The sequence below is a fragment of the Lepus europaeus genome, chromosome 14 (genome assembly GCF_033115175.1).
Source record: "Lepus europaeus isolate LE1 chromosome 14, mLepTim1.pri, whole genome shotgun sequence".
Lineage (NCBI taxonomy): Eukaryota > Metazoa > Chordata > Mammalia > Lagomorpha > Leporidae > Lepus > Lepus europaeus.
The window spans coordinates 22,057,487-22,084,797 of NC_084840.1; the positions used below are offsets into that span (position 1 = coordinate 22,057,487).

A 27,311-nucleotide genomic window follows, 5' to 3' on the forward strand; every position below is an offset into this window, starting at 1 on the left:
TTGCGGCCGCGCTGCCTGTCCCGCCGGCTTGGCCTCGCTGTCCACTCGGCTGAGTCGCGGCCCCTGCGCGCCATGAGCCCCGCGCGACCGAGCGTCCCCGCGGTGCTGCGCGTCCTTGGCGGGCGGCCCCTGCTGCTGCTGCTGCTGCTGCTGAGCGCCCCGGCCGTGCAGGGTGAGTGGCGGCCTGGGCCGGGGCGGCGGGGCGGCGGCGGGACCGCGCGGAGCACCTGAGGCTCGGGGCTCCCCGGACACGGTCCCGGGCGCAGGCTGAGGGTCCCTGCTGCTGACCGGCGCTCGGGCGGCCCGCGGGGCCGGGTCCCAGCCCGCACACGGGCTGCTAGGGGGCAGGGGCGGCGTTTGAGGGCTCCAAGGGCTGGGTTTCGGGAGCAGCCAAACCTGGGGACGCCCGCCTCGAATTCTGGCCCCCTACTCGTCTCTCTGGGGACCTGGTATCCGCCCACTCCCCGCTCCGTGGGCTCTGAGCCCGGCGCGGAGCCCGCCGGCTGGGTGCACCTGCGGACGGCTTCTAAGACGCGCAAGGAGTTCCGAGCAACTTGGGGAGAGGTTTTTTTTTTTGGCTCCGGGTTTAGTGGTTGACAAGATGCGAGGCCTGGCGAGCTGGTGTTGCCGGTTCCGCCCTGGGTGGGAACGTTCGCGGCCCTGGGAGGGCGGCGGGGCCGTTTGGCTGCAGCCTGCGTTTCTCTCGCCAGGTGACTGCGGCCTGCCGCCGGAAGTGCCCAATGCCCAGCCGGTGCTGGAAGGGCTCTCGACCTTCCCCGTGCAGCACACGGTAAGGTACAAGTGTAATGAAGGTTTCGTGAAAGTTCCGGGCAAGCCAGACTCCTCCTTATGCCAGGAAAACAACCAGTGGTCAGAGGTGAAAGAATTCTGTAACCGTAAGTGCCTGCTTGCTTGTAGCGAGGTTGTGGGGAAGGCGTGCGTCTTGGCAAGGTTATTTTACACCTCTCGTTAGGCACTGCTGATTGATAGGTTTCCAGCCTTATTAAGTCCCGGGTACAGCCCCCTGGCCCTTCACGCTCCAGCTGATTGAAGGCAGCACTGCACCTGCCAGACTCCCAGAGAAGTTAAACAATGAGATCCGTTTAGGGAGTGCATTGTATATGAATATATTTGTCTATTACCTCAAGACACGTAGCCTAGGTGAGGTTTTCTTACATTTTGTTTTAAGTAAGACTTAACCAAATACAACTCTATGATGGCAATTTTTTTACTTAAAGATTTTTTTTTTTTGGACCGGCAGAGTCAGAGAGAGAGAGAAAGAGAGGGAGAGATCTTCTACCTGCTGGTTCACTCTTCAAATGGCTCCAGCGGCCAGGGCTTTTGCCAAGCCAAAACCAGGAGCCAAGAGTTTTATCGGGTCCCCCACGTGGGTGCAGGGGCCCAAGCATTTGGCTCATCTCTGCTGCCTTCCCAGGCACATTAGCAGGGAGCTGGATTGGAAGTGGAGCAGCCGGGACATGAACTGCCCATAGGGGATGCTGGCGCTGCAGGCGTTGGTCTAACCCAGGGCACCACAGCACTGGCCCCTGGCATGGCATGTTGAAAAGCTCTCTGTGTGTACTTCAGAATCTGTTAAGTGCAGAGACATGCATGCTGGGGCGATTTCATCACTGTGTGGACATCAGAGAGACAAAGCTACGTGGAGTGGGCTGTGTGCTGTGGCCCACGGCTGCCACTCTACACCAAGCCAGCATGCACCTGTTCTATGTACCCTGGGCAGTTCTAACACAGTGGGGTTTGTGTCAAACATACCTAACCCTATTTAAATACAGGAATGCAACATGAAGGATACGAAGTGCTGGCAGGGCAGGGCCCTCCCCCTGGGCCGAGGGAGGTGGTGCTGGGTGAGTCAGCTGGGGAGTGGTGACTGTGGATCTCTGTACGTCACTGACACTGCCTGTGCGCTATCAGTGCTGTCTACCCGGTGATGCTGGAGTTATTGACGGATTTTACTCAATCAGAAATGAACCTTGGCGTTTTACTTGACAAGCTTTCTAGTTATGGGCCGTTTTATTATGACACTTAGCTTAAAATGTGAACGCCTTATTGCGGCTGCCCCAACATTTCTTCTTTAGAACCTGAACTCTGGGAGCTGCTTTTCTGTTTACAAATTTTGTTATGTGTTTTCTTTTTGACTTTTATGATTGTAAAAAATGAAGACATGACTGCATATGTTAGTGTAGGCCTTCGTGGGGTCAGGAGGTCAGGGGTGCTCATGGAGCTGTCTTCTGCGGTGGACACTTCCCGAGGGACCTGCCTGAGGCCATTTCACCAATAAAGAACCAAACTCTATTCAGAACCAATAACACAGCCATCTAGCATTATCCTCAGTATTGCGCACCCGTCACGCTGGTTTCTGTGATGTGACTGGCCATATAGCTGGTTTGTTTCGACCGGCATACCGCAGACGTGTGGGTCATGGGTCATACTCCAGCCTCACAATGGCTGTGATGTCACCAGGAGACAGGAATTTCTTCTCTCCGTTATAGTCATCGGAGTCCTGGTTAGACAGCGCAGGATAAGTAAAGACAAAGATAAGAGTCAACGCTGCCTTGACACAGCTTGGATCAGTGGAAGGAACTACAGTATTCACAGGAAATGTCACACATGCTTGGTGAAATCACTTGTGAAATAGGATTTCTGTTTGTTTTATTTTTTAAGAAGGCAACAAGTGTATAGCCTATTACGTTGGCATCACGTTTCAGTTTATAATTCTTCCCCATGTGTTGTTAGCTAATCCCCCAGACAACCCTAGGAGGGGGGTAGGGGCTGTCACCCCCATTTTGCGGCTGGGCTCCCAGAAGCTAAAGGGCTTCCTGAAGATCAGAGCTGTCCTGCAGAAGTGGCAGCCTTCCGGGTACAAAGCCAGGGCCCCTGCAGTGGACCGGGGGTCCCCAGAGTCACAGCTGCCTGGCTGCTGACAGTTGGTACACACTTCGCACTCTTCGCCCAGCCCACCCTTGTCCTAATGCATTGTTACAGGGGTTGAATGAGCGGGTATGAGGAAAGTACGGAAGCATTGGGTAAATGTTAGCGATTGTTTCTGTCTTTGCCCGGGGACATTGCCCCCAGGAGTGAGCAAATATTTCTCCTCCTTTATCCCTGATCACATGGTACTGAGTAATTCCTTAGGGCAGATAAGGGAAGTATTTATGGAGTCCTGGAGCTGTGCCAGGCAGTTCCAGTGGGTTTCAGTTGTTGAATAGTGGGGATTGGAATTTCTGCCTATTAAACCTGCTTCGCAGGCCTCTGGTAACTAGGAAATGGAGGTTCATCTGGGAGTGTATTGATCACGGATCTCCATGTAGACGCTGGGTGGGTGTGAGGAGTCATGGGAAGGGAGTGACCTAAGGTCCAGATAATTAAGCACGATGCAAACGAGGTCATACTGCTCTCCTTGTTGGCTTCCTCACTGCTTCCAGGCAGCTGCAATGACCCCCCCAGACTGCTCTTTGCATCCCTTGAAAAGACTTACAGCAATCAGAACTACTTCCCAGTCAACTCCACGGTGGACTACCAGTGCCGAATGGGCTTCAGAAGGGAACGAGACCTGTCCGCAACACTCACTTGCCTTGACAATTTAGAATGGTCCAAACCTGCCGAGTTTTGTAAAAGTGAGTATGAGCCCAGCAAGCTTTCCCCTCTCTTCTGGTGTTTGGAGGAAACAGCATCTCTCCTTTCACTGGTGCAGGAACTCTGTGTTCTGTAATATTACTACTTAGTGATTCCTTGCTAAAAAAATATTTACCTATTTATATGAAAGGTGGGGTGTCAAAGAGAGGGAGGGGCTGAGAGAGATTTTCCATCTACTGGTTCACTCCCCAGATACCTGCAGCAGCTTGGGCTGGGCTAGGCAGAAGCCAGGAACCAGAAACTGCACCCTGGCCTCCCACATGGGTGGCAAGAACCCAAGCACTTGAGCTGTCCTCTGCTACCTCCCTGGATCGCATTAGCAGGAATCTGGAACAGAAGCAGAGGTGGGCCCCATCCCTGGCACTCCGATATGGGAGACAGATGGCCAAGCGTCAGCTTAGCCTGCTGTGCCACATCACTGCCCCTGGAATGATTCTTAGTAGAATCACTAGAGTCATTTTATCTGAAATCAGTCAAACCAAATATGTATGTGAGGGGAGTACTTACAAGTTTTACATTTAATTCATTTGAGGTTACCTCAAATGAAGCAAGCATGATTCTAAATATGTTGCTTTTTTGAAACATCATAAAATGAAGGTAGAATTAAAGACTTTGGGTAAGAAATGTTAACAGTTCATGAATTTACATAAACCTGATCAAAATATTTCCCAGCTTCACTGAAATATTAACAAATAAGAATTGTATATAGGAGTATTTGAAGTATGCAGCATCATGCTTTGATGTACATATACGTGGTGAAATGATTACCTTAGTCAAGCTCGGCTGCATATCTTCCACTTCACACAATGCCTTCTGTGGTGTGTGCCTGATAATTTAATGAAAAAAAAAGTAATTTGTTTTCTCTTTTAGAAAGAGCATGTCCTAATCCTGGAGAGCTGCAAAATGGCAATGTCAAGATAGAAACTGACCTGTTATTTGGTTCCTCCATCTCCTTCTCATGTAACACAGGGTAAGTGTTGTCCGGTTACAACTCCATACGATGAAGAAACAAATTAGTATTTGAGATGAGACTGTTCGATTCGTGACAGTGTTCACAAACTGGAAGCAAGCGAAACAAGCCTTATGCTCAAATTCTTAGATTTCAGCACATAAGTGACTTAAGATCATTTTTCTAAATGATTTATTTGAAGGGCAGAGTGACAGAGAGAGATTGACCACCTGCTGGTTCTCTTCCCAAATGGCCACATTAGCGGGGGGTAGGCCAAGCTGAAGCCAGGAGCCAGGAACTCCATCTGGGTCTTCCTCATGGGTAGTGGGGGCCAAGTACTTGGGCCATGATCCGCTGCCTTCCCAGATGTGTTAGCAGGAGGCTGAGCCAGAAGCAAAACAGCCAGGATTGAAGCCAGCAGTTCTCTGTGGGGTGCAGGTGTCAAAGACAGCAGCTCTGCCCGCTGCGCCACAACACCTTCCTGTCAATATGAAATTGTAAATGTGATTCGGAAAGAAAAGTTTGGACGCATTTAAAATTTTTTGCAGGAATAATAACCTTCAAAGTGTTCAATATGAAACCTGTCTTAAATTGACCTAAATAATGAATCTGCATGTGAGTTTTTCCATGTACAAACATGCTGTTAGGAAATATGGGCTAAAAACATTTATTCTTAATGTGAAAATATTCTTATCTAAGACCTTTTAAAGTTCCCTATAAAGGGAAAAGGAAGTCACTCATTGAAAACTTTGGAAAACTTTACATTTATTTTCTTATCTAATATTTGCAAGTTCAGTTATGCTTTCCTCTCATTCTCTCTCTCCCTCCCTCCCTCCTTCCCTCCCTTCCTTTCTCCTCTCTCACTTTCTCTCTCCCTCTATGTGTTACCTATTAGTTATAAAATAAAAATATCAGTATCAATTGTATCCTGTACTAAAAACAGATATTGATTGAGTCATTAATATGAAATCTGGGAAGTAGTTTGAATTCCTTATCAACATTCTATGAAGTTCATACAAACTCAGATACATAAAATACTCTGTCATCTATGTCATTTACGACTGTTTTACAACACATAACGTTTTCTAGCATCCATGCCATGCAAATGAAGCATGGGCCACACCTTACACAGTTTTACCCTTTGACTGTCACCTTTTTAAGCCTCATTGTTAAAACAAATAAATAAAAATAAAAATAAACTTCATTGTTTCTTTTCCCTCAAATTGTCACCCAGACTTTTATCACCTACTGATTGGCCTCTACCTACAGGTATAGTACATAGCTTAATGCTGCTCTGGAGAATTGGAGAAAGGTCAAAGATTTGTAAAGGTAGCTTAATTTTTTTTCTTTTCCCCTCTGGCTTTAGGTATAAATTGATTGGTGCATCTTCCATTTACTGTGTTGTTAAAGAAAATAGTGTTGGGTGGAGTGACCGGTTGCCAATGTGCCAAGGTAAGATTTCCAACAAAAAGGAAACTCTCAGGGTTGGTAGTGTCTTGGCTGACAGTAGCGATGTTACTTCAGGTATTAGCTGTGGAGACAGACCAGTAAGCTTTTCTGAGCCTCAGGATCTTTCACGACACAATGAGGATTTAAACAACGGCCAGCCCTGTGCTGTGCTTGGTCACTTATTACACCATTCCTTCTAACAGGCAGAGAAGCTGGATAGGGGTTCCCTACCCCCACCAGCACGTAAGTTTTACGGAAGGAAGTACTGGTGATCTGAGACTCCTTGTCCGGGAACAGTCGGCAGTGGAGGATGTAACCCAGGTCTCTTACTCCAAAGCCAGCATTTTCCCGAGAGCCAGGGTTGCTTACGTTTCCTCTCCTTAGGATAATAATTGTGAATGAGATAAAAATCTGAACCGTTAGCAAGTGTGATCTGTCATCATCAGAGAGCTAAGGTTATGCAATGAAGAAGAAACACAGTCTCTGGACTTAAGAGTCTTAACTTCCTCAAGGGGGACAGGGCACAGAAAAAATACCACAAATGGATGAATCCCCTCGAATGTTTGAAAGCACTTCCAGAAGTTCATGAAAAATGGAATTAAACGATCATTTTGGTGCAAAAAATTTCAAAATGCAGGGCTAGTTTCTTCGTAATGTGCCCCTCTTAAGGGTTGCCTTTATTCCTTTCATCCTTTTTCTACTTCAGCATCCTCGCGCCCCCCCCCCCTCCCCGCCCCCCGCGAGCGTCTATGACCGCACTTTCTCCCTAAGTTTTCATGGCTTCTGCCCAGGCCTCCTTTCCTACCCCTGGTATCCGCCGTGGGCTGTCGTAAATGACGCCAAAGGAAAGCTGGAAAGCAAAGGGTGGTGGAACCGTATCCGGCTCTGGCCCAGGAAATGTGCCTTTGGTTTGGAGAAGCAGCCCCCTGGTCTGAGGCCAGGGTTTGCCTAAGCAGCCAGCAGCATCCGTGTCGCACAACTGTGGACCCAGGCGTCTGTTCCAGCATAGACAAGCTTCCGCTCTGCAAACCCACTCTGGTTCATGCTCGCCCGGTCCAGGCCCTCGTCCCACTGTCGCTGTGGGGTCTCGCTCTTCCTCGTGAAGGCGCTGAGGCCCACTTTGTCCTTCTTGGCTCTTATGCTCCGCTCCAACTCAGCGGCCATCGGCTTCTGCGTCCTGCAACGAGAGCGGTCCCACTGGGAGGGGTCTCGACAAGGGGCACATGGGTGCCCAGGCCGTGCCCGCTGTGACCCTTGTCCCAGTTCCCTTGTCTTCTGGGTCAGAGGTGAGCGTTTCAGCAGTAGAGACCACCATCAAAAATATGGGCCCTGAAAGTGGTCTCGGTACAGGGAATGCTGGGTACTAGTTCTAGAGCATGTTCTAGAATGGACAGCTGCTTAGTGAGCATGTCTCTGAGCCCTGTAGATGCCCTACTGAGTAGGGAGGGGAGGGCCGGAGCACAGCCTTCAAAGGGTGCGCTTTGGGGCAGGCACCCCAGTGGACTGCGTTCAGGGTGGTAGTCCCGGCACTGGCCTCCTGCAGGCATTCCTGCACCCCCGGATGCTGCCCCTGTGTTCTACCCAGAGTGCTGGGTGTGCAACACGGATGTGTCTTGTCTCTCTGCTTCTGAAAGCTGTTGAGTATTTCCCATCCCTACCAAGGCCAAGCGCCTCAGCGTGTGTACCTGCGTCTCCACGTTGCTGTCTTGCCCTCATGCTTCGTGCTGTGTCTCTGCCAGCTGCCTTGAGTTTCCCACGTACCTCAGGCTTCCCTGTGCTCCGTGTCATTGCTGTCGTGGGCGCTGCAGCCCCTTCCCTTGACTGTTTTCTCTTCTAAGACTGGGTTCTTCTGGGCCTCGAGGCACTTCTCCCCGTCTGCTCGCCTGTCCTCCCCGCATGCCACTTGTACGCTCCGGCGATGGCCCTCCGGTTTTGTATTGAAATGAGCTCTTTGGGTCTCTTTCTCCACTGGGTTTTGAGACAGAGGACCTGGATCTTGTTTGGGGTCGCATTTCTGCCTGTAGAACAATGGTTAATGTGCTAGTTACTCAGAAAATGCCGAGACTGAACCCGGTGATGTGTGTAGACCCTAACTCAGTGCTGTCAGAATAGCCTGTTCTTGGGCCTTGCTTTGAAAGTGTCTATAAAGTTGCTGGTGTTCTGTGCAAACTTAAGTGCATTTGGTGTAATGCAATTCGATGCACAGGTGATCGCATTGCTTTCTTGCTTAAAAAAAAAAGAACAAAAAATGACAATGTCTCTAAAGGATGTAGAACCGTTGAATTTTTTTATCAGGGCAACTTCCAGAGAGAGAGAGGCCTCTGTATAACTAGAGCAACCCTGCTTGAATTTGTTTTACAAATTTAAAACCTGCTCCGGAAGGTTTATTTTGAAGCAAAGTCTCTGTGAGTCAATACGTGTGAAAAAGCTCTCGGGGTCAAAATGTGACCTTGACATCCAAGGCCTCCTGCTGCACCCCAAAAGACCCGTCCTTTCTTCTCACGCATCCCACCCGATTCCTGGCTCCTTTCATTTGGTGTCATCCTCCTGCTCCCACCCCATCCCTGGAGTGAAAGACCCTGCTTTTCTGCTCTTAGAAGGATTCGTCTGAGGTTTAAGCTCTCCATGTGCTTACTCCCTGACGTCTTCTCGTGCCGCTTCGACCTCTCAGCTCCTACAACGTGTCAGCATGTATGTTATTTTCCGGCACCAGCTTGACAAGTAACATGTGCAGGCTTTATTGTCATTTTTGTTTTACAAGCATGTTCTAAATCTTATTTCTGTAATTGGGTCTCAAGGTTAGCGTTCACATTCTACTGCCTTTGTATTCAGTGTGCCAAATATATTTTCTATTACTTATCGGACATTTGTGTTTCCTTTGTGGGTAATGCTGAGTTTAGAAAGAGGGCAGACTTTGATGTCTTTGAATAGAATCTTTAACATGTTTTAGTCGTACTTATTTGTGAAAATACTTTGCAAGTTTTATTTATTTAAAAGATGTTGCAATTTTTTTAAAGAAATTTTTTGTCCAGAACCTCCAAAGATTGAGAATGGAATGATTAAAGAAGAATTTAACGTTTATGTATATAGACAGACTGTAACATATGAATGCAACAGAGGCTTCACTCTGGTTGGACAGCATTCTATTTATTGCGACGTAGAGAATGAAGAAGGAGTGTGGAGCGGCCCAGCACCTGAGTGCAGAGGTAATCAGTTTGGATTCTCCCATTTTTGCTTGGTTCTTACCCTGTATAGGGACCGTGGACTCCCCGAGAAGTGAGTGTAAAATGCTGCATGGAGGCAGATCTGCATTTTCCCATGGGACAGTTTTTTTAGCAAATTTTCAAAGGAGTCTATGGTTTGCACATGCATATATGGGATACATATCTTACGTTTGTAGTGAATTAACTTAAATTTGCCATTCACATCATGTTCCTTTCAGTAAGTTAATACAGATATCGCTCTTTGCTTATTCAGAGAATATATAAAGTTATTTTGTCACACTGGAAGGAGACTCTTGGCTCTAAATAGTGGTCGTGCCTGGGACAGCTGGGAAGGCCTCGCCGAGCTGTTGGCTTCACAGGGTTTCTCTCATTTGTGTTCTGCATCCAGAACCTCCCTGTTACTGACTGCGCTTTCTCATCCTCCTGCACATTTCTCCTTAGTGTCTTTCGCGTCCGGACTATACGCTCACAATTCCTAGAAGACATTTTTCAAGAATTAAAAATGTGCCTTTATATTTACTGTTTTCATCTACTTGGAAGACAGAGTGACACAGAGGGAGATTCCATCCGATGTTTTATGCTGCAAATGCACACAATAACCAGGGCAGGACCACACCAAAACCGGAGGCCCAGAACTCCATCCAGGTCTCCCCCATAAGTGACAGAGGTCCAAGCACTTGGGCTATCATCCGCTGCCTCCCAAGATTTGTTAACAGCAAGCTAGATCAGAAATAGACTAGTGAGGGGCTGGTGTTTCGGTGTAGCGGGTAAAGCCACTGCCTGCCATGCCAGCATCCCATATGTGTGCTGGTTTGTGTCCCGGCTGCTTCAGTTCCAGTTCAGCTCCCTGCAAATGGTCTGGGAAAGCAACAGAAAACAACCCAAGTGTTTAGGCCCTTGCCACCCATGTGGGAGACCCGGACGAAACTCCTGGCTTTGGCCTGGCTCAGCTCTGGCTGTTGTAGCTGTCTGGGGAGTGAGCCAGAGGATGGAAGATATCTCTGTCTCTATCTCGCTTTGTGCCTCTGACTGTCAAACAAATAAATAAATATTTTTAAAAGATGAAGAGGTAGGCCGGCGCCGCGGCTCACTAGGCTAATCCTCCGCCTTGCGGAGGCCGGCACACCGGGTTCTAGTCCCGGTCGGGGTGCCGGATTCTGTCCCGGTTGCCCCTCTTCCAGGCCAGCTCTCTGCTGTGGCCAGGGAGGGCAGTGGAGGATGGCCCAAGTCCTTGGGCCCTGCACCCCATGGGAGACCAGGAGAAGCACCTGGCTCCTGCCATTGGATCAGCGCGGTGCGCCGGCCGCAGCGCGCCTACCGCGGCGGCCATTGGAGGGTGAACCAACGGCAAAAAGGAAGACCTTTCTCTCTGTCTCTCTCTCTCACTGTCCACTCTGCCTGTCAAAAATAAAAAAATTTTTAAAAATTAAAAAAAAAAAGATGAAGAGGTAGACCAGTGAGACTTTATGTATATAAGCACTACAATGTGGCGTGGCATCACCATACCTGCCCCTAAATATATTTTAAAAGAGATATTGAAGGGTGAGCATTTGACACGGCAGATAAGCGGCTGCGTAGGATGCCTGCACTCCATACTGGGGTGCCTGGGCTCAGGTCCTGCTCTGCTTCCCATTCCAGCTTCCCACTAGTATATACCCTGGGAAGCAGGGGACGGTGGATCAAGTGCTAAAGTCCCTAGCACCCCCTGAGAGATAGAGATTGAATTCTAGGCTCTTGGCTTTGGCCTGGCCCCAGCTGTTGTGTTGAGGGAGTGAGCTAGAATATGGGAGACCTCTCTGTCACTATGTGTCTCTCCCCCTGCCTTTCAAATGTAAATAAGTAAATACTTAGAGTTGTTCAAAGCCATCATAAAGCTGGGTCAAACGTTACACAGATGGCATTTGTTTAAGTTCTGATGGGTGCCAGCATGACTCCAGCACATGCTACCTTTATAGCAGTAACGGGATTCTGTGGGCACGAACTTTTACAAAGCATTGCTTATTAAAAGTAACTTTTATTACAAATATTATTCATAAGCAATGACATAATAGTGACTCCATGGAGATGAAGATGAAAAGGAAAAATCTCTCTATCCGTACTTCTTAAAGAAGTCACCATTCTTTTTTGTTGTTGTTGTTGTTAAATTCTTGTGTTTCATTCTAGATTATAAATAAACAACACATTTCTTTTATTTGTCAGATTGGTTGTATGGATGTCTCCTTTATTTATGTAACCAATCCCCTACGCAATCCCCTACTTTGTTTTCTGTAGATTGTTAAGATAAGTGATGCTACAATAAACGCTACACGTCTGTCGGTGTACCTGTGCAGGTGCGCCTGTGCCATAAATGCCTTGCAGAATAATTACTGGAGATCCACAGGCACATGCATTCACATTTTCACAGCTGTTAGCAACATTGCTTCCAAACAGTCCTCGCGAGTTTCCTCTCCCACAAGTGTTAATCTGTGTGCTGCTTCTCCACACTTCTAATGATAATGATGATTATAGGAGATGTGGCCGTTTAAATGGGGAAATTAAACTTTATTGTTTCAACTTTTTTTTTTTTTGAAAAGATTTATTTATTTGTTTGTAATTCAGAGTTACACACAGAGGAGAAACAGAGAGAGAGAGGGATAGAGAGAGAGGTCTTCCATCTGCTGGTTTATTGTCTAGTTGGCTGCAATGGCCAGAGCTGTACTGATCTGAAGCCAGGAGCCAGGAGCTTCTTCTGGGTCTCCCACGCAGGTGAAAGGGACTTGGGCCATCTTCTACTGCTTTCCCAGGCCATAGCAAAGAGCTGGATCGGATGTGGAGCAACCAGGGCTTGAACCGGCGCCCATATGGGATGCCGGCACTGCAGGCGACAGCTTTACCTGCTATGCCACAGCACCGGCCCCGTCAACTCTTTTCATTATGAGTGAAATTTGGTGGGGGCGTGATCTTCATATTTATTTTTCTATTTCAATTTCCTTTTCCTGTTTCCATTTTTCTGTTTCATTAAAGCATCAGTTATTTAGAGCTTAAAGCTATAGGGCAGTATCAAGTAGGTGATGGCAGGCCAGTCAATATTCCCGTCGCAACACCCGGGTAGATAACCAAAAAACAGCCATCGTTAAAGTCGTAGGTACAGCGAGGGAAGCAACAGGACTGGGTGAACTCAAGTTCTGTGGTTGGAGGGAAGGCAAACCCTTGGGGGTGAGCAGTTGTCTTTTTCCCTTGGGAGCATGTGCCAAGTCTGCCTGTGGGCCGAGGCCTTGTCTTGGGCCTGACGTGAGACCACCAGCAGCACAGACTCTGTGAGAGGAGCCAGGGGAGCAGATGGAGGCACAGCGCATGCGGTGGGGCTGGCAGTAGTGGTCCTGGACGCTGTCTCCTGTGGCTTCCGGGACAGACACTGAAATCCCTGACCGAAATGAGTTCCCTCAATCTTTAAGCAAGTTGCTCTGTTTTATCCTCATTTTGCAGAAAAGAAAAACCAAAGCTCAGAGGGATTAGAGAACCTGCCACAGGCCCCTCAGAATGTGGGTACTTCCTAAGGTTCATGGAAAATGGAATTAAGAGGTGTTTGTTTCGGTGTAACAATTTTGAAATCCATGTATACAGAGAGTCTTCAAAAAGCTCAAAGAAAATGTATGTGATGAAGAAATTGCATGGATTCCAGCATTTGTTTTGCACCACAATAAGCTCATCCTGTAATTCCATTGCTAGCACTCTTTCTGAAGCCCCCACGTATGTGGTGAAACCAGGCTACTGCTGAGCCCCGCCTGAGGAGGGCAGCAAACAGGCTCCCCAAACGGAAGGCATTGCTACGTGGTTAGATTCTCAGACTGCATCTGTAACAGGAGTTTCATATTGTTATCTGGCCTAAAGCCTGGAAAGGAGTGAAAATAGCATAGATAAAGCTGGTGTGCAGCACCCCAGGAGAAAGGGGACTTCTCTTTGGCCAGACTGACACATCGCTTTTAAAACAAAGTGAAACAAGACAAAGCTCCCAAGCCTCTGAAAGCTCCTGGAGAGACTGGGGAGAGCGGGTCTGCCCCGACATCTGTCGGTCCAGTGATCGCATCCCGTTGTTCTCTGGTGTTGGCATGAGCTAAGGACGGCACTTTTGGAATGAGAAGATAGGTGTGTGTCGCAGAATTAAATCACTACTGCCTTCAACACTGGTTTCCTTTTTTCACATAAAAAACATCTTAAGAACCTCCATACTATTTCAGTTGCCTGTAGATGTAATTTTTGTCAAAGCAGAAACATATAGCATTTCAGCTCCTTGGGAAATGCACATTAGGACTTGGTTTCCCAGAAGTCCTACATAGGTGTTTGTGGAGAGAAACAAGAAAATAGCCATAGAACAAGCCATGGCTAAAACATCTTAGACGGCAATATTTAGCTAATCTTTTCTTTTACATTTTTCTTCCACAGGAAGACATGTACCTCCCAAGCCTCCACCAGAAGTTCAGGAATCCACAACAGTTCCGTCGGCTCAGAAGCCTACCAAAGTAATTGTTCCAGGTACAGACGCTACACCTGCACCTCAGAAACCCACCACAGTAAATGTTCCAGCTGCAGACGCTACACCTGCCCCTCAGAAACCCACCATAGTAAATGTTCCAGCTGCAGACGCTACACCTGCACCTCAGAACTCCAGCACAGCACATGTTCCAGCTGTAGACGGTGCACCTGCCCCTCAGAACTCCACCCCAGTACCTGTTTCAGCTACAGACGCTACACCTGCACCTCAGAAACCTACCATAATAAATGTTCCAGCTCCAGACGCTACACCTGCACCTCAGAACTCCAGCACAGCACATGTTTCAGCTACAGATGCTACACCTGCACCTCAGAAACCCACCCCAGCACATGTTCCAGCTACAGACGCTACACCTGCCCCTCAGAAACCCAGCACAGTACCTGTTTCAGCTCCAGACGCTACACCTGCCCCTCAGAAACCCAGCACAGTACCTGCTTCAGCTCCAGACGCTATACCTGCCCCTCAGAAACCCAGCACAGTACCTGTTTCTGCTACACCTGCACCTCAGAACTCCAGCACAGCACATGTTCCAGCTCCAGACACTACACCTGCACCTCAGAAACCCAGCACAGTACCTGTTCCAGCTGCAGACGCTACACCTGCACCACAGAAAATCATTACAGAACCTGTTTCAGCTCCAGATGCTACACCTGCCCCTCAGAAACCCAGCACAGTACCTGTTTCTGCTACACCTGCACCTCAGAACTCCAGCACAGCACATGTTCCAGCTCCAGACACTACACTTGCACCTCAGAAACCCAGCACAGTACCTGTTCCAGCTGCAGACGCTACACCTGCACCACAGAAAATCATTACAGAACCTGTTTCAGCTCCAGACGCTACACCTGCCCCACAGAAACCCAGCTCAGTACCTGTCTCAGCTCCAAGACTCTTACCAACATCTCAGAAACCCACCATAACAAACGATTCCATCACAGAGGCCCCAGCAGCAGCTCAGACATCCCCCCGACCAGACGTTTCACCCACAAACATGCCCGCAGCTGCCCAGAGCCCCAGCATGGCTACGCCTCCTGCTTCGCGGGCCACACCAGCAGTCCAAAGGTTCACTGTCTCAAAGCCTACACAGAGTTTTTCGTCAACAAAAAAGTCCACTACTTTTCATGCCCCATTGACCAAGGGTCTCCACAGTACCCCAAGATTTACTTCTGCTCGTGTTACAGCCACACAGAGTGTACCTGTTCCCAGGGCAACCACGCGTATGTACACAACAGGCACAACTAAAGGCAAAGGAAGCTCGCCTTCAGGTCAGTTGACACCGTTCAGATTTCCTAAATGTGGGCCTTGTGTGCTGTCCACTTGGCCAAGTGTGGAAGGCTCAGCTGGTGGTTGGTAACTTATTGTAGCTAGGGCTTTGCATACAAATGCTTTGACCTTCCTCGGAGGCAGGCTTGCACTGTGCTAGGAAAAATCTGTAGAATACAAGCATGGTAATACAGAAAAAAGTGGTGTCCCCATAAAAGCAATGCTAGACTACGGCTGATGAAGAAATTCTGTTTTCTCTGCTTGTTTTTGGGAGTCATGGAGTTCTTCAAGACCCCATCAAAAAACCAGATTTGTACCGTCCTTGAGGTTGGTTCTAGGGTGTGGTTCACTGATGGAGACGCATCCCTCAACCATGCTGAAGTCTCTCCAGGCTCCCTAGAGTTGCAGATTTAGGAGAGCATTTCAGTGTCTTCTAAGTAATTGGAAATGTAGAGTTTTTTTTTTTTTTTAACAAATACTTGACTTTATTTTAAGGTTAATAAATTATGACTGTATGAAAATGGAAGACAATATCCTGTAGGCTTCAAAAATAACCGGTTGTGGCCAGCACCGCAGCTCAATAGGCTAATCCTCCACCTTGCGGTGCCGGCACACCGGGTTCTAGTCCCGGTCGGGGCACCGGATTCTGTCCCGGTTGCTCCTCTTCCAGGCCAGCTCTCTGCTGTGGCCTGGGAGTGCAGTGGAGGATGGCCCAAGTCCTTGGGCTCTGCACCCTCATGGGAGACCAGGAGAAGCACCTGGCTCCTGGCTTCGGATCAGCGTGGTGCGCCGGCCACGGTGCACCAGCCGCAGCGCCCATTGGAGGGTGAACCAACAGCAAAGGAAGACCTTTCTCTGTCTCTCTCTCTCTCTCTCTCACTGTCCACTCTGCCTGTCAAAAAAAAAAATAACCTGTTGCACAAATGAATGAAATCCTTGCTACTTAATGCTGCATCAGGCCACCAGGATGTCTCTGTGCCTCACAGCTTGCCCAGCCTATAATCATTTACATAGACACCCTTACTTTCCAATGGGGACGACGTATTTTTAAAAGTATTTTTTTGGAGGGGAAATGTCTAGGAGATAATTTTTTAAGTTTTCCCAGTTTTCCAGTTGAAGTCAACACTCACATAGAAAACTGCAGAAGAGATAGGTGTACATGGGGCAGGTGTTTAGCCCAGCAGTGGGGACGCTGATGAAGAGTTAATGTGCACCTCTTTAACTTTTCTAACGCACATATTTCTGTAACCACCACAAAAGCCAAGAAATGGATAACCAGCCTCCAGCCGCTCACTTTTCCGAGGCTCTGTGGGTCCTGGACACAGTCCTCCCACTCCTGGAGACCCAGAGACTGAGCTGGCTGCCCCCTATACCTTGTTGCTCAGGAGCGCCCCCTTGCTGCTTACCCGCGAATCTGCACCTGCTATGCAAACCTCTCCTTTAACAGGTTAAATGCAGTTACTGCTTGCTTTTGGCCACTCTCTAATGGCATCAAATAATTTTTTTAAATTACAACTTCACACATTATGATCTTATTTTCATACATTTTATAATTGTTATTTTGAGCCCTACGTATTTTACCATGACACAGGTATTTAATTTTTTTAAAGATTTGTTTATTTTGAAAGAGTGAACAGAGAGAGGGAGAGACAGAGAGAGAGAGGTCTTCCATCCACTGGTTCACTCACCAAATGGCTACTACAGCCAGGGCCGGGCCAGGCTGAAGCCAGGAGCCAGGAGTTTCTTCCAGGTCTCCCATTGTTGGTGACAGGGGCCCAAGGACTTGAGCCATCTTCCAGTGCTTTCCCAGGGCCATCAGCAGGGAGCTGGATTGGAAGTGGAACAGCTGGGACTCAAACCACAGCCCACATAAGATGCAGGTGCCGCCAAGAGGCAGCTTTAACTGCTGTGCCACAGTGCTGGCCCCAGGCCCAGATATTTTTTACAAGTTAAACGTTACAGATAATAGTGTTCTCTTGTACATTTCCTGCCCCTTTTTCTCCTTGAAGACAGTTAATTACTGCTCTTAGGGTGATGTTTCCATTCTTGTGGGACATGTATGGATCTGTAATACTGTTTTGAATGTTTTTGTAACTAACATAAACAATGTGTTGTGTATTTCATTATGCAACTTTTTCCGCTCAGCCTTGGTTTTGTGACTTAGCTTGGTTCATTTAAATTTAGTTTATTAATATTAACTCTGGTATGGGGCTTTTTACCTCCTATGATATATTTGAGTCTTGAATATTTAGATTGGATGCATCTAATTTTTAATAGGGTGAGGCAAAGAGAAATAAGTTTCTCTGTATATAAGTTGTAGAACTAGCTGTGTTGAAATATTTCTTTTAAAAATATAGTTAATTCAATGAATTTAAGCCTAATGATAATTATGATCAAATGTAAACAGTATTCAGCCTCAAACCTCTCTTTTGTGCGGTTGGCTTATCACTTCAAGGTATGATACAATATACTCACAATATACTATGCTAATGTAATGTGACATTTATAATAAGCTGTACTGTATTTAGTTCTTATTTAAAAAACCGTCTCTACCACTCACAGAAATGTGCTGCCGTGGCCTGTGCCTGCCTTGCTCCTCCTGTTGGCTGGCTCCAGTCCCTGCCACAACCTCCCAGAAGAGTTTTTAGGTTTATGTTGTAGATGAGGAATTCAAGGGTTAGAGATTCACTTGTGCATTCACATACACTGGGTAGCTCACAGGGAGGAAACTGGAATTTCAACACATTTGCTGGCTGCGCATCCTGCTTTTGCTGCCGTGTGCTGTTGCCTGTTCTAAGTGGCATTCCGAGCAGGTGTGTTCCCTTCACTTCAGAGCAGTATTTTTGCACGGAAAAAATAGGATGTTACAGTGAGGTGACTTGCCTGTGGGTGCAGTGTGCTGGAAGGACTCGGAGGTAAACTCTCAGACTGAGAGATCAGTGTTGACTCTGCTGATCAAGTATAGACACTGACATCTGTGTCTACTGATTAATAATATGTAATTGTTTTCATACATTTGTCATCCTTGTAGTTGGATCGCCTAGGAGCTCTCAGGTGTAGTTTATTGAGGTACCTACATATGTAAAATTGCTAGCAGATCAATGAACATTAAAATTGTTTAACGTCGTATTTTTTTTTTCTTCTTTTCTTTAGGTGCTGCCAATCTTATATCTGGTAAGTTTGGCTCTCAGGCAGTCAAAACCAGTTGTCATCAGTGTGGGATGTACAATCCGTATTCCTGGAAGAGAATATTGTCCTTTTACTGTCTTAGGAAAACTATCAAAATGCAGTGTGTGTGGCTGCCTGCGAGAAAGCGGGCGCGTGGGTTTTACCGGCAGGTTTTGTGGACCCCAGCAGGTGCTCGGTACACTCCCCTGTCTTCCCAGCCTTGTTCCTGCTCCAGGGTCATTTCAGGATGGCTGCAGATCCTTTGGCCAATGGCTCGAGTGTCACTGCGTGCCCACTGTCTCAGGGCTCCCCTCTAGGGCCTCAGTCATCACAGCCAGCCTCCAGTATTTCATGGGTGACCAGAAACCACTCCCTGACCATTCCAGATTTCTCTTCTAGCCCAAAGAAAACAGAGGGCTTCCATCAGCTCCACCTTGCTGTTCTCCCCTTCCTGTTAATGATTTGAAGCAAAGTTGTCTTAAAGTATTCTGTGGTGGGCAGGAGGCCCCAGACATACACACTCAGTCTGTACCTGTGCCACAGTGTCTCCCAGCGTTTGGTCCAGTCTTGATTTGTCCTAGACATCTTGTCTGATATGTGATGCCTTAACAAGATTAAGGAACTCCTTTGTTTGCCAAGGAGGACTGTGGTAGAGTTGGCTTACAGATAAGTCCAATAGAATATATACTTTTATTAAAAAGTGTTTAACATTTTGTACTTATACGTAAACTTCCTTATGCATGCTAAGGAGCACTACAACTGAAACAGATATTATATTTCTATTGTTACTACTATTATTATTTATTATGGTTTCTTTATATTTTGAATGAACCTCTCCTAAGCTAATCTTGAAAGATTCCAACAGTTGGAATCTACTTTGTTCATTCTATATTTTAAATAGAAATAAATGTATTCTAAATGAAGATCGCATGCTTTAATGGTTTAATGTGTACACAGGGGTGAGTTTCATCGATGAGCTTTCTCTCGCCCACCCGATGACTTTGAGTGGAAGTTTCGAGTGCTAGTTTTTTTCCTTAATCTCTCGAAGCATAGATTTCCCAGGAAACATTTTTTTCCCATGGTCAGTTGTAATTCCAGCGTGTACCCCAAAGGAGAGAGGAGCTCCTTCCTTCTTAAATCAGACATACAGCACACTTTGGGTAACCTTAAACTTTTAAGATATAAACCTGAAAATTATCTTTATTTCTTAAGTTTATTCTACGAATCCGGTCAGTTTGTTACTTCACAGCTAGGTAACCTCTGTTGCAATGAGATTGCTTTTGTTAATTTCACTGTAGTGCTAGTAGATGCGGCAGGTCATGCTAGAGTTTTCTAATCCTTTGACATTTTTCCTTTTGCATGCCACTGAAAAAGAGAGATTGGTTCATCCTCACGGAACTCCCAGTGTTACCTTAAAACAGTGCTGCTGTTGTGAATTTAAAGATGTTTTCCCACTGGTTCTGTATCCTTATTTCTCAATTTTCTTTTCATTCCTGCCCTCTTTCTACAGAGAACATTTTTAGGCATTTTAATCCTCACCCTTCCTCTGTGAGATTGAAATTGCACACATCCACTAGAAATCTGTTCATTTGAAGCGCGTATCTCCATCTGTGCTTTAGACATTAAAGGAGAGTGAATTTTTTCACCTTGAGGTGACATCAGCTCGGTTGGGAATACATCCTCTGAGTAATGCCTTTGTCTTTGTGTTCTAAAGGCAGCGTCATGTAGGAAGACCTGGTGCCTTGGAGTCTGTCCGAGCTCGGTTTGAATCCCAGGTTTCTCGTTGAGTAATTCTTCAACCCACGTGATCAATCTGAGCTCCGTGAGTCCCAGGGTCTCATTTGGGAGCTGGAGATCACGATCGCTGGTTCAGGTCTTGGATGCTCAGTGCGATAATGGGTCCACAAGCTCCAAGCTCAGTGCCAGAGGCTGAGTGACGAGCAGAGGTCATCACGTGCGGTCACTCTTATTTTCCCAAGAGAAGCTTCTGACCGGATGACCGTTCCCCTGGCCACCCCAGAGAGTAGGCTACAGGTGTTACTTGCATGGCTGTGTGGCAGTTGCTGTTTCCCTTTGCCTCTCACAGCGATCCTGCAGCGTAGGTTTTAGCTGTGACACCTGGAGTTCTGCCAGGTTGGTCAGTTGCCCAGGGTCCCCGAGACAGCAGTCGCTGGAGGCCGCTGCCCCGTTTCTCCAGTGTTAGATCCCTTAAAGAACAGGAGGATGCTCGTCCTAGTGACGAGGTGACAGCTGGCACAAGTGAGTTAGACTATTGAGCTGTGTGTGTGTAGACCTCAGACACCTTTTGCAACAGAATAGACTGACTTTTTGGTTGTATAATAACCAGGTTTTTATTAATTCAAAAATCCTGTAGTTAATGGCTTATTGGGCACACTCCAGATCATCTCGGATCACAATGCATCGGATGTGAGTCACACATTTGGAGAAATATTAGGCCTTGTTTTCCACAGGCTTTTTGAAATCTGCTCATAGCCCTGATTCTGTAAAAATTCTGCAGTTCTTTTCTCTCCGTTAGGGAGATCCTGTGTTGTGACAATCATAAACCCCCCACAAGGATAAAGAAGGAATAGTCAAGAAACAGAGAATTCTTAGTGTGAAGTATTTTTCCATCTACTTGAACGTGGCGCATGTGGCAGCTTCGCCCAGCTCTAAGTGTCCTTGAATCTGAAGTCAGTCTGTGAAGTGCAAAGGGGCTAGTAGAGTATTCTCTGTGTCTTAGCAAACGTGTCGCTACACGTGACAGCGATTACAGCTCCTTCCCTGATACTCAGGTAATCTAGTTCAGGATATGTTAGAGGGTCCTGTTGATCTGGAAGAGGACGTGTGTGAATCTCTTTTATTTAAAACATTTGCAAGAGTACAGAGACACAGAACATCTCAAGATAACCCCCGTCGATTAGGGGCCCCTGTGGATGTCGGGAGGAGGTGGTGTGGAATCTGCCTTTGTAAATCAGAGTGTAAAGTATACCCAAGTGCGTTCTCGTTCCATCTCCGGAAGTCTTCTTTCCAGCGTGCTGTCCCTGTGCACAGGCCTTGTCATCTGGTATGTTAAAACAGGGTTATAGGCAAGAACAGAAGCCACCCACAGCCTTCGCAGCTGTCCGTAACAGTAATCTGTAATCCTAGGCCAGTGAGACCTTTGGAAGCCTTGTCAGCCCCCATCTCCTCAGGAAGAGAGATGGGTATCACTGAATTCACGCCAGCGCTGGAAATAGGATTCTGCCTCAGTTTCTCTGGGAGTGGAGACGATACTTTTATCTGTGTATTGCCCATCTCATATAGATTTTCATATTTTTATTAAAAATCAAAGGAAGACCTTTCTCTCTGTCTCTCTCTCACTGTCCATTCTGCCTGTCCAAAAAAAAAAAAAAAAATCATGTTGTTCACATGATCTGGCTTGACGCTGGAGTTAGAAATCAGGTGTTCTCTGACAGTGACTTGTTTGACTTCCCCTTTTTGGTCTAACTTTTCTCACCTGCAGCCACAGGTATCCTTCAGTGTAATTTGCTAGTGTGTACTGCCTGCTTCCGTGGTCTGCCAGCCACCGTGCTGATGACTGAAGGTGACCAGTGAGGACAGGTCGCGATGGCTTCAGCGTTTCGTGTAGTCCTACGTGTACACAATGGGAATCTTACTAAATACTCCTTTTTGTTAAAGAAACATGCCTTCTAAACTTAACTTGATTTTCCTACCTAGAGCTCTTCAGTTGAATGACCAGGACATTTTAATCATAATTATAACTTCATCATTTCATACTTCATTGTTGCCAAGTTGTGCGAATCTTATGTTGACACTGATTCACCTTTGGATTTTTTGAGTTTTGAGCTCACAGAGTCCTGCCCATATGCCTGAAAGTCTTGTTGGTTTCTAATTTGGGAGATAATATGCACTTGTTAATTTTTATGTTGAATTTTATTTCTCATATTCCTGTGTTTTGCTTTGATTTTCTGTTAATTCATGCAGCCTCCGCAAACTTTTTCTAGAATTACAAATGTCTATTGACCGGTGTTCTTGGAATAGCCTTTTACTTGTGTCATCCGGGTTCCTGAATACTTTTGAGAGAATTGTCTGTTTCCATTTGTCATTTAAATTGAAAGTGAGATAAGTGATGAGACTAATAGGAACGAGTGAAGGGGAGAAGAGCTGTGAGTTATTTGTGGATAATCTTTCTAAGCCAATGACACAGTGCTAGGAGAGCAACTTAAAAAAATGGATTAGGTAAAATACTATAAAAATGTACCTGTTATGGAAGTAGGTTTTTTTTAAATCATGCATCCGTTTGGCATAGTCTGTAGTTTGTTGATATAATTAGCTCCAGTTGCTTCACTCATGTCAGCTGAATTTCCTTTGCAGTACAGCTCAGAAGAGTAAACTGGAATACACTGCACGTGGAGGTGGAAGTGGGGGACAGGGGCGGGAACCGAGTGGTTTAGAGAAATAAAACCATGTGGAAAACAAGTTGTAAACGTGATTGGCTGCTGGCCAGCTTACTTGGCTAATTAATTGCTGCTGTTCAGCTCAAAATAATGTTTTTAATCTTAAAAGTAAACACAGCAATGACATGTCATGAGTGATGGATTGAGCCCTGGAAGGCGCACTCTACAGGCGCGGAGAGTGTAGTTCACCCCGCAGTCTACCTCGATGGGGAAATGGCTGTGCTCTCTACTGTGAACTCAGTAGAAGGCCTTCTCACTAACCACACGGGCAGCCGGCACCTCTCTGAGACCCACTGACGCACCTACAACGTGACGTGACCTCCACAATACCTGCTAGGTCTCAGATTTCACCTGATCATCGTGTTCGAGTGATCAGGGATCAGAATGTTGAACATTGAGCATGGTTAGGCTGAGACTCTGAAATCCCCTCACATGTGTCAAAAGGTTGTGTTTGAACGTTGTGACACTTTAAACATGTTCTTTCTTTCAAAGAAAATAGGACAAGTAACATGCAGTGTTTATGGTCAAACTTGGGATGGAAGAAAGCCGTGGGCAAAATGCAGCTCACGTCTTCTCTTTCAGTTTGCTTTTCAACCAGCGTGTATCTTACTGTGAACCTGCAGTGTACATGTGTGTTATTGCTTGTATTTCTATTAACTGTGTTACCACGTTTTTCCCCTCTCAAGGACTTGTTGCTGGTACTGTAATAGTTGGTATCCTAATTCTAGTCAAAATTTTCTGGGACTATGGAAAATCAGGGTGAGCAGAAATTCTGGTGACTTTTAAAAGTTTATTCTTAGCTTTTTTCCAGTAAGACCTGATACTGGCTGTATTGCATTCTTTGATGTTCTTGCTCTTTGTTCCATCTATCTGTAATTTCCATCTTGGATGAAAAGACTTCTTCCCTCCCTCCCTCTCTCCCTCTCTCCCTCGCACAGTAGGAAGCCACTAACCACATTTCAAAGGAAAGTGATTTGAAAGCCAGAGTCTTTTGTAGTAAATCACCATTGCTCCGTAGCGTATGGTGGTATCTGTGTGTTACACAGAAGCAAAGAAATCGAGAGACAGTTTCTAACCTCATGTTAAATCGCCCGTGATTAGGCATTGTTCTGAGTTAGGTTCACCAGTAGATGCCAGTCCAGCCAGAAGCAGCCTAGGGGTGAAGAGGGCAGGCCCTGCCTGCTGGGCTGGAGTCCCGGCCTCCCATTTCCAAGCTTTGGCTCTTAGCAGCTGAACAGGTTTTCTCATCTGGAAAGTGGGGGGAATACAGCACCCACCTCATGGGAGTCTAGATCAGAAGCAAGCGAGTGGTCAGCTGACGGTAGAGCATGCTTGGCCCTAGTAAGCACTCGGACATTCAAGCAGCAGCATGAAAAAACTCATCAGTATTATTTGAAATATCTGCATGGAATCCACATATATTAAGTGCAGTGTCATGGTTGGCCCTGATGTAGACAGAGGGTGATTTGAATTGACCTGTTTTTGTAGAGTTAACTCTTCAGGAAACTGTGGAATTCATGGGAACTTTGGTTATTTCTAAGCTGCCCTAATGCCTGCCCACGTTTTCACTAATTAATATTTTTAATTTTGCTACTAAATTGCCTGTTTTACTTCTTTGCATGATCTTTGCTTTCTATTTTTCACCCACTATAACTCCTTTTCTCTTTAAAATAATAAAATCTTTAAGCCTGTTATAAATTAAACTATATTATAAGCATTCTGTAAATCACTAAGTGGTTCAATCTTTTGATAAAAGTTTTGGTAAAAAGATTTTTGATAGGTCTGGGCAGGGTGTGGAGTTAATAGTGTGGAGTTTACAGATAGTAAATTAGTTTAGATGCTATGTTAGCAACTGTAGTAAGATCCCATTTTCCGCCCAGATTTTTCAGAAAGTTTTTAAAAGATTTATTTTTTTTGAAAGAGTTACAGAGAGAGGAGAGAGAGAGACATCTATCTGCTGGCTCACTCTCCAGCTGTAATAGGGCTCAGCCAGGCCAAAGCTAGGAACCCAGAGCTGCTTCTGGCTCTCCCATGTGGCTGCAGGAGTCCAAGCACGTGGGCCATCTCTCCTTGCTTTCCCAGGCACATTATCAGGGAGCTGGATCGAAAGTGGAGCAGCCGGGACTCAGACCGGCAACCATATGGGATGCAGAGCCACAGGCAAAGGCTTAACCTGCTGCTCTGTGGCACCAGGCCCGTGTCAGTGCCCAGGCGATACAGTCAGAGTTCTGTGTCACATGGAGTGAGTGCAGTTGGATGATGCCTCAGCAAGACCGATCTGGGGGAAAAAATGATCCTGCAGTCTTGGGACCTCCCATGGCTGTTCCAGCTCTCCTACAGAGCGATACCAGGTCATCGCGTTGTAGACGATACATTTATAGCATTCTGTCCACTGGCCACAGCCAGTGCTTTGGGGTCTGTGGATCAGAAGGGAGCAGAGTGTAATGAGCTTAGCTACATGCTCTCTCGTGGTCATGGCTGAAGTAATGGATTCTGCTGTTTTAATAGGAAGAAACATGCTAGAACATAGAGGAAGTACTTGCTCTGCATGGCATTTGGGGATTTGTAGTAAATCTAACAGCTCCACTTCTGAATCAAAGGAAAATTCATGCAGATCCCTAAGAAAGAATTCGTGATTTTCATATGCACATCAAAAAAAAGTTGTTTTTTTTTCCCCCTTGCCTGATTTTGAAAGTGTGAGCCATCAAGGGAAGGAGCCAGCTCTACCCGTGCCTGGTTATTCTGACCTCACACTGACCGCACTGAAACTTGGACGTGAAATAGGACAGGGCACGTAGTGAGTGTGACCCTGGGGCCAGCTGCTTCTGACCATTCTGTTGGCTAGTCAAGGGATCTGTTCTGTTAGAAATGTGAGGTTTGTGTGAAAGTTCTTAGTGTAGGGATGGGAGTGTAGATGAATGCTTAATTTTGCTTTGTGATTGAAATTAAAATTAATATATTGAATTAGTTTTCCTTTTCTACCATCCAGCACTTATAACACAAATGAGAACAAGGCACTCAATGTTAAGTTTCATAATTTAAGTGTGACTGATGATGCCTCAGAAGTAAGACCTTCTGATAAATTATAAAAGGTATCTATAGTTTAATCACATTTCTGTATCTTACAAAGTATCCGTCAGCGCAGTCGGCTTAGGGCTTCTCTGTTATTCTAACATGATAATAGAGGCTTGGGGCTCTATTATTGCTGGAATAGCTTGCTTTCTTGAATGGGTGACTAACACATGGGGTCTCACGACCACGCCACAGGTGATCTGTTCTTGACTGCTTCGTACTATGCTCATCATCTCATCCTGTGCTTTGCACTTGGTTGATGGTAACGATTAGATGTTGAAATGCCACAGGTATTTGGAGATGGGGAAGGGATGATACATCAGGGCTTAAATAAAAATGTTTTCATTGCGACAGTTTGCATCATGAGATGATCAGCCTGTCTTGTATTTGTTTCTCCTTCTGCTTGGTAGCTTTTAGTTTCCAGTGTTTAGGAAATGTAATATGTGTTAAGATATTTTATGTCATGTTTATAGATCTTAAAAGTCATCTCTTATGTCTTTATACAAAGCCATCAGCTGAAACGACTGGATGTCAATGTATCTGTCACATTTTCCAAGTGCCGTGATCCCTGGATAACTCTTTCCTCTCTTCTACATGTGCTCAGGGGCTTTTCCATTGGTTTAATCGGAAATGATCCTCAATGATTGTAGCTTGGCTGCTGTTAATCTCAAGAAACTAAAAATCTCAACTGTGATATTTTAATTGTTGCTATCGCTACTAAACTCCCCCTGCCCGAGTTTACCCATACTTTGTCCCTTAACTAATTTTGCATTTGTTCCACACCCCAAATAACCCAGTCTTTTTTTAAAGTTGATCACATAGCAACCAAAAATTAATGGTTCTCACCAGTAAGTAAAACTATTTTGATTTTTTTTTTTTTAACTTTCAGGACACACATGGGTAACATTGACAGTTTTGCTTGTGCTGCTAATAACCGTTGGCTAGCTGCGTTAGCCAAAGAAGAGAAGGAAGAGAGTGAGCACAAGTGCACAGACTGTTTCCATTCTCTTAGAACTTTCTGGAGGAGTGAGTGTAATAAATGCAGTAGTGTGCTTCGGTCTACATGGTATCGTCTTTAAGATCTCTTAGGAGTGTGAGCAGAGCAAGGGGAAAGGACTTGGTCCCGGCAACACACCTAAAGCCTTTGAAAACATGGACAGCTGGAAGAGGTGTAGACATTTGTTCATGCCCCGAATGGAAGCATGAAGAAAAGGGAGTCTGTGACCTTTTTCGCTCGATGTGTGATGCTATTTTGACTTGCAAAGGAAACTTTAAGATTTAGAACATTCATTGGGTATCACAAAGAAAGAAAGAAAAACTGTCTCTTCCAAGCAAAGATTCCCAAGGACAGTGAGCCTCATTGTAAAATAATCCCTGGCTGTAGAGCACCTTCATCTTCCCGGATTCCACTAACATGGAGCTGGGTGGATTGGCCAAGGGTTGGGAAAGAACCAGCAGGAATGTCGAGTTTTCTTGGATTACTTGGTGGCAAGGGAGGCGTAGAGAATGAACAGCTCATTCTTCCTTTGTTGCACACACACCGA

The 27,311-nt window shown here is 46.1% G+C and overlaps 1 protein-coding gene across 5 annotated transcripts; it reads left to right on the forward strand.

The window, feature by feature from the left end:
• CD55 (CD55 molecule (Cromer blood group)) lies at window positions 1-26,829 on the forward strand. 5 transcript variants are annotated; one of them, XM_062210266.1, is made up of 12 exons: window positions 2-172; window positions 711-896; window positions 3,444-3,635; window positions 4,525-4,624; window positions 5,970-6,055; window positions 9,070-9,258; window positions 13,699-13,788; window positions 14,989-15,072; window positions 18,224-18,244; window positions 23,382-23,454; window positions 25,685-25,787; window positions 26,657-26,829. In XM_062210266.1, exons 1-11 carry the CDS (start codon window positions 73-75, stop codon window positions 25,782-25,784), a joined length of 1,221 nt encoding a protein of 406 aa, XP_062066250.1. In that variant the 5' UTR covers window positions 2-72; the 3' UTR covers window positions 25,785-25,787; window positions 26,657-26,829. The 5 variants fall into 5 exon arrangements, with proteins under 5 accessions (XP_062066254.1, XP_062066250.1, XP_062066251.1 ...); XM_062210270.1 differs by lacking the exon at window positions 14,989-15,072 and having other exon boundaries at window positions 1-172; XM_062210267.1 differs by lacking the exons at window positions 23,382-23,454; window positions 25,685-25,787; window positions 26,657-26,829 and adding an exon at window positions 21,741-23,375 and having other exon boundaries at window positions 3-172.
• The last annotated feature ends 482 nt before the right edge of the window (window positions 26,830-27,311 follow it).

Bases quoted from the DNA above. Each gene is read 5' to 3' on its own strand.
- CD55 (XM_062210266.1), top strand. From the start codon at position 73: ATGAGCCCCGCGCGACCGAGCGTCCCCGCGGTGCTGCGCGTCCTTGGC. The intron at 173-710 runs GTGAGTGGCGGC...TTCTCTCGCCAG, and splicing joins GAGCGCCCCGGCCGTGCAGG to GTGACTGCGGCCTGCCGCCG. The intron at 18,245-23,381 runs GTAAGTTTGGCT...TCCCCTCTCAAG, and splicing joins TGCTGCCAATCTTATATCTG to GACTTGTTGCTGGTACTGTA.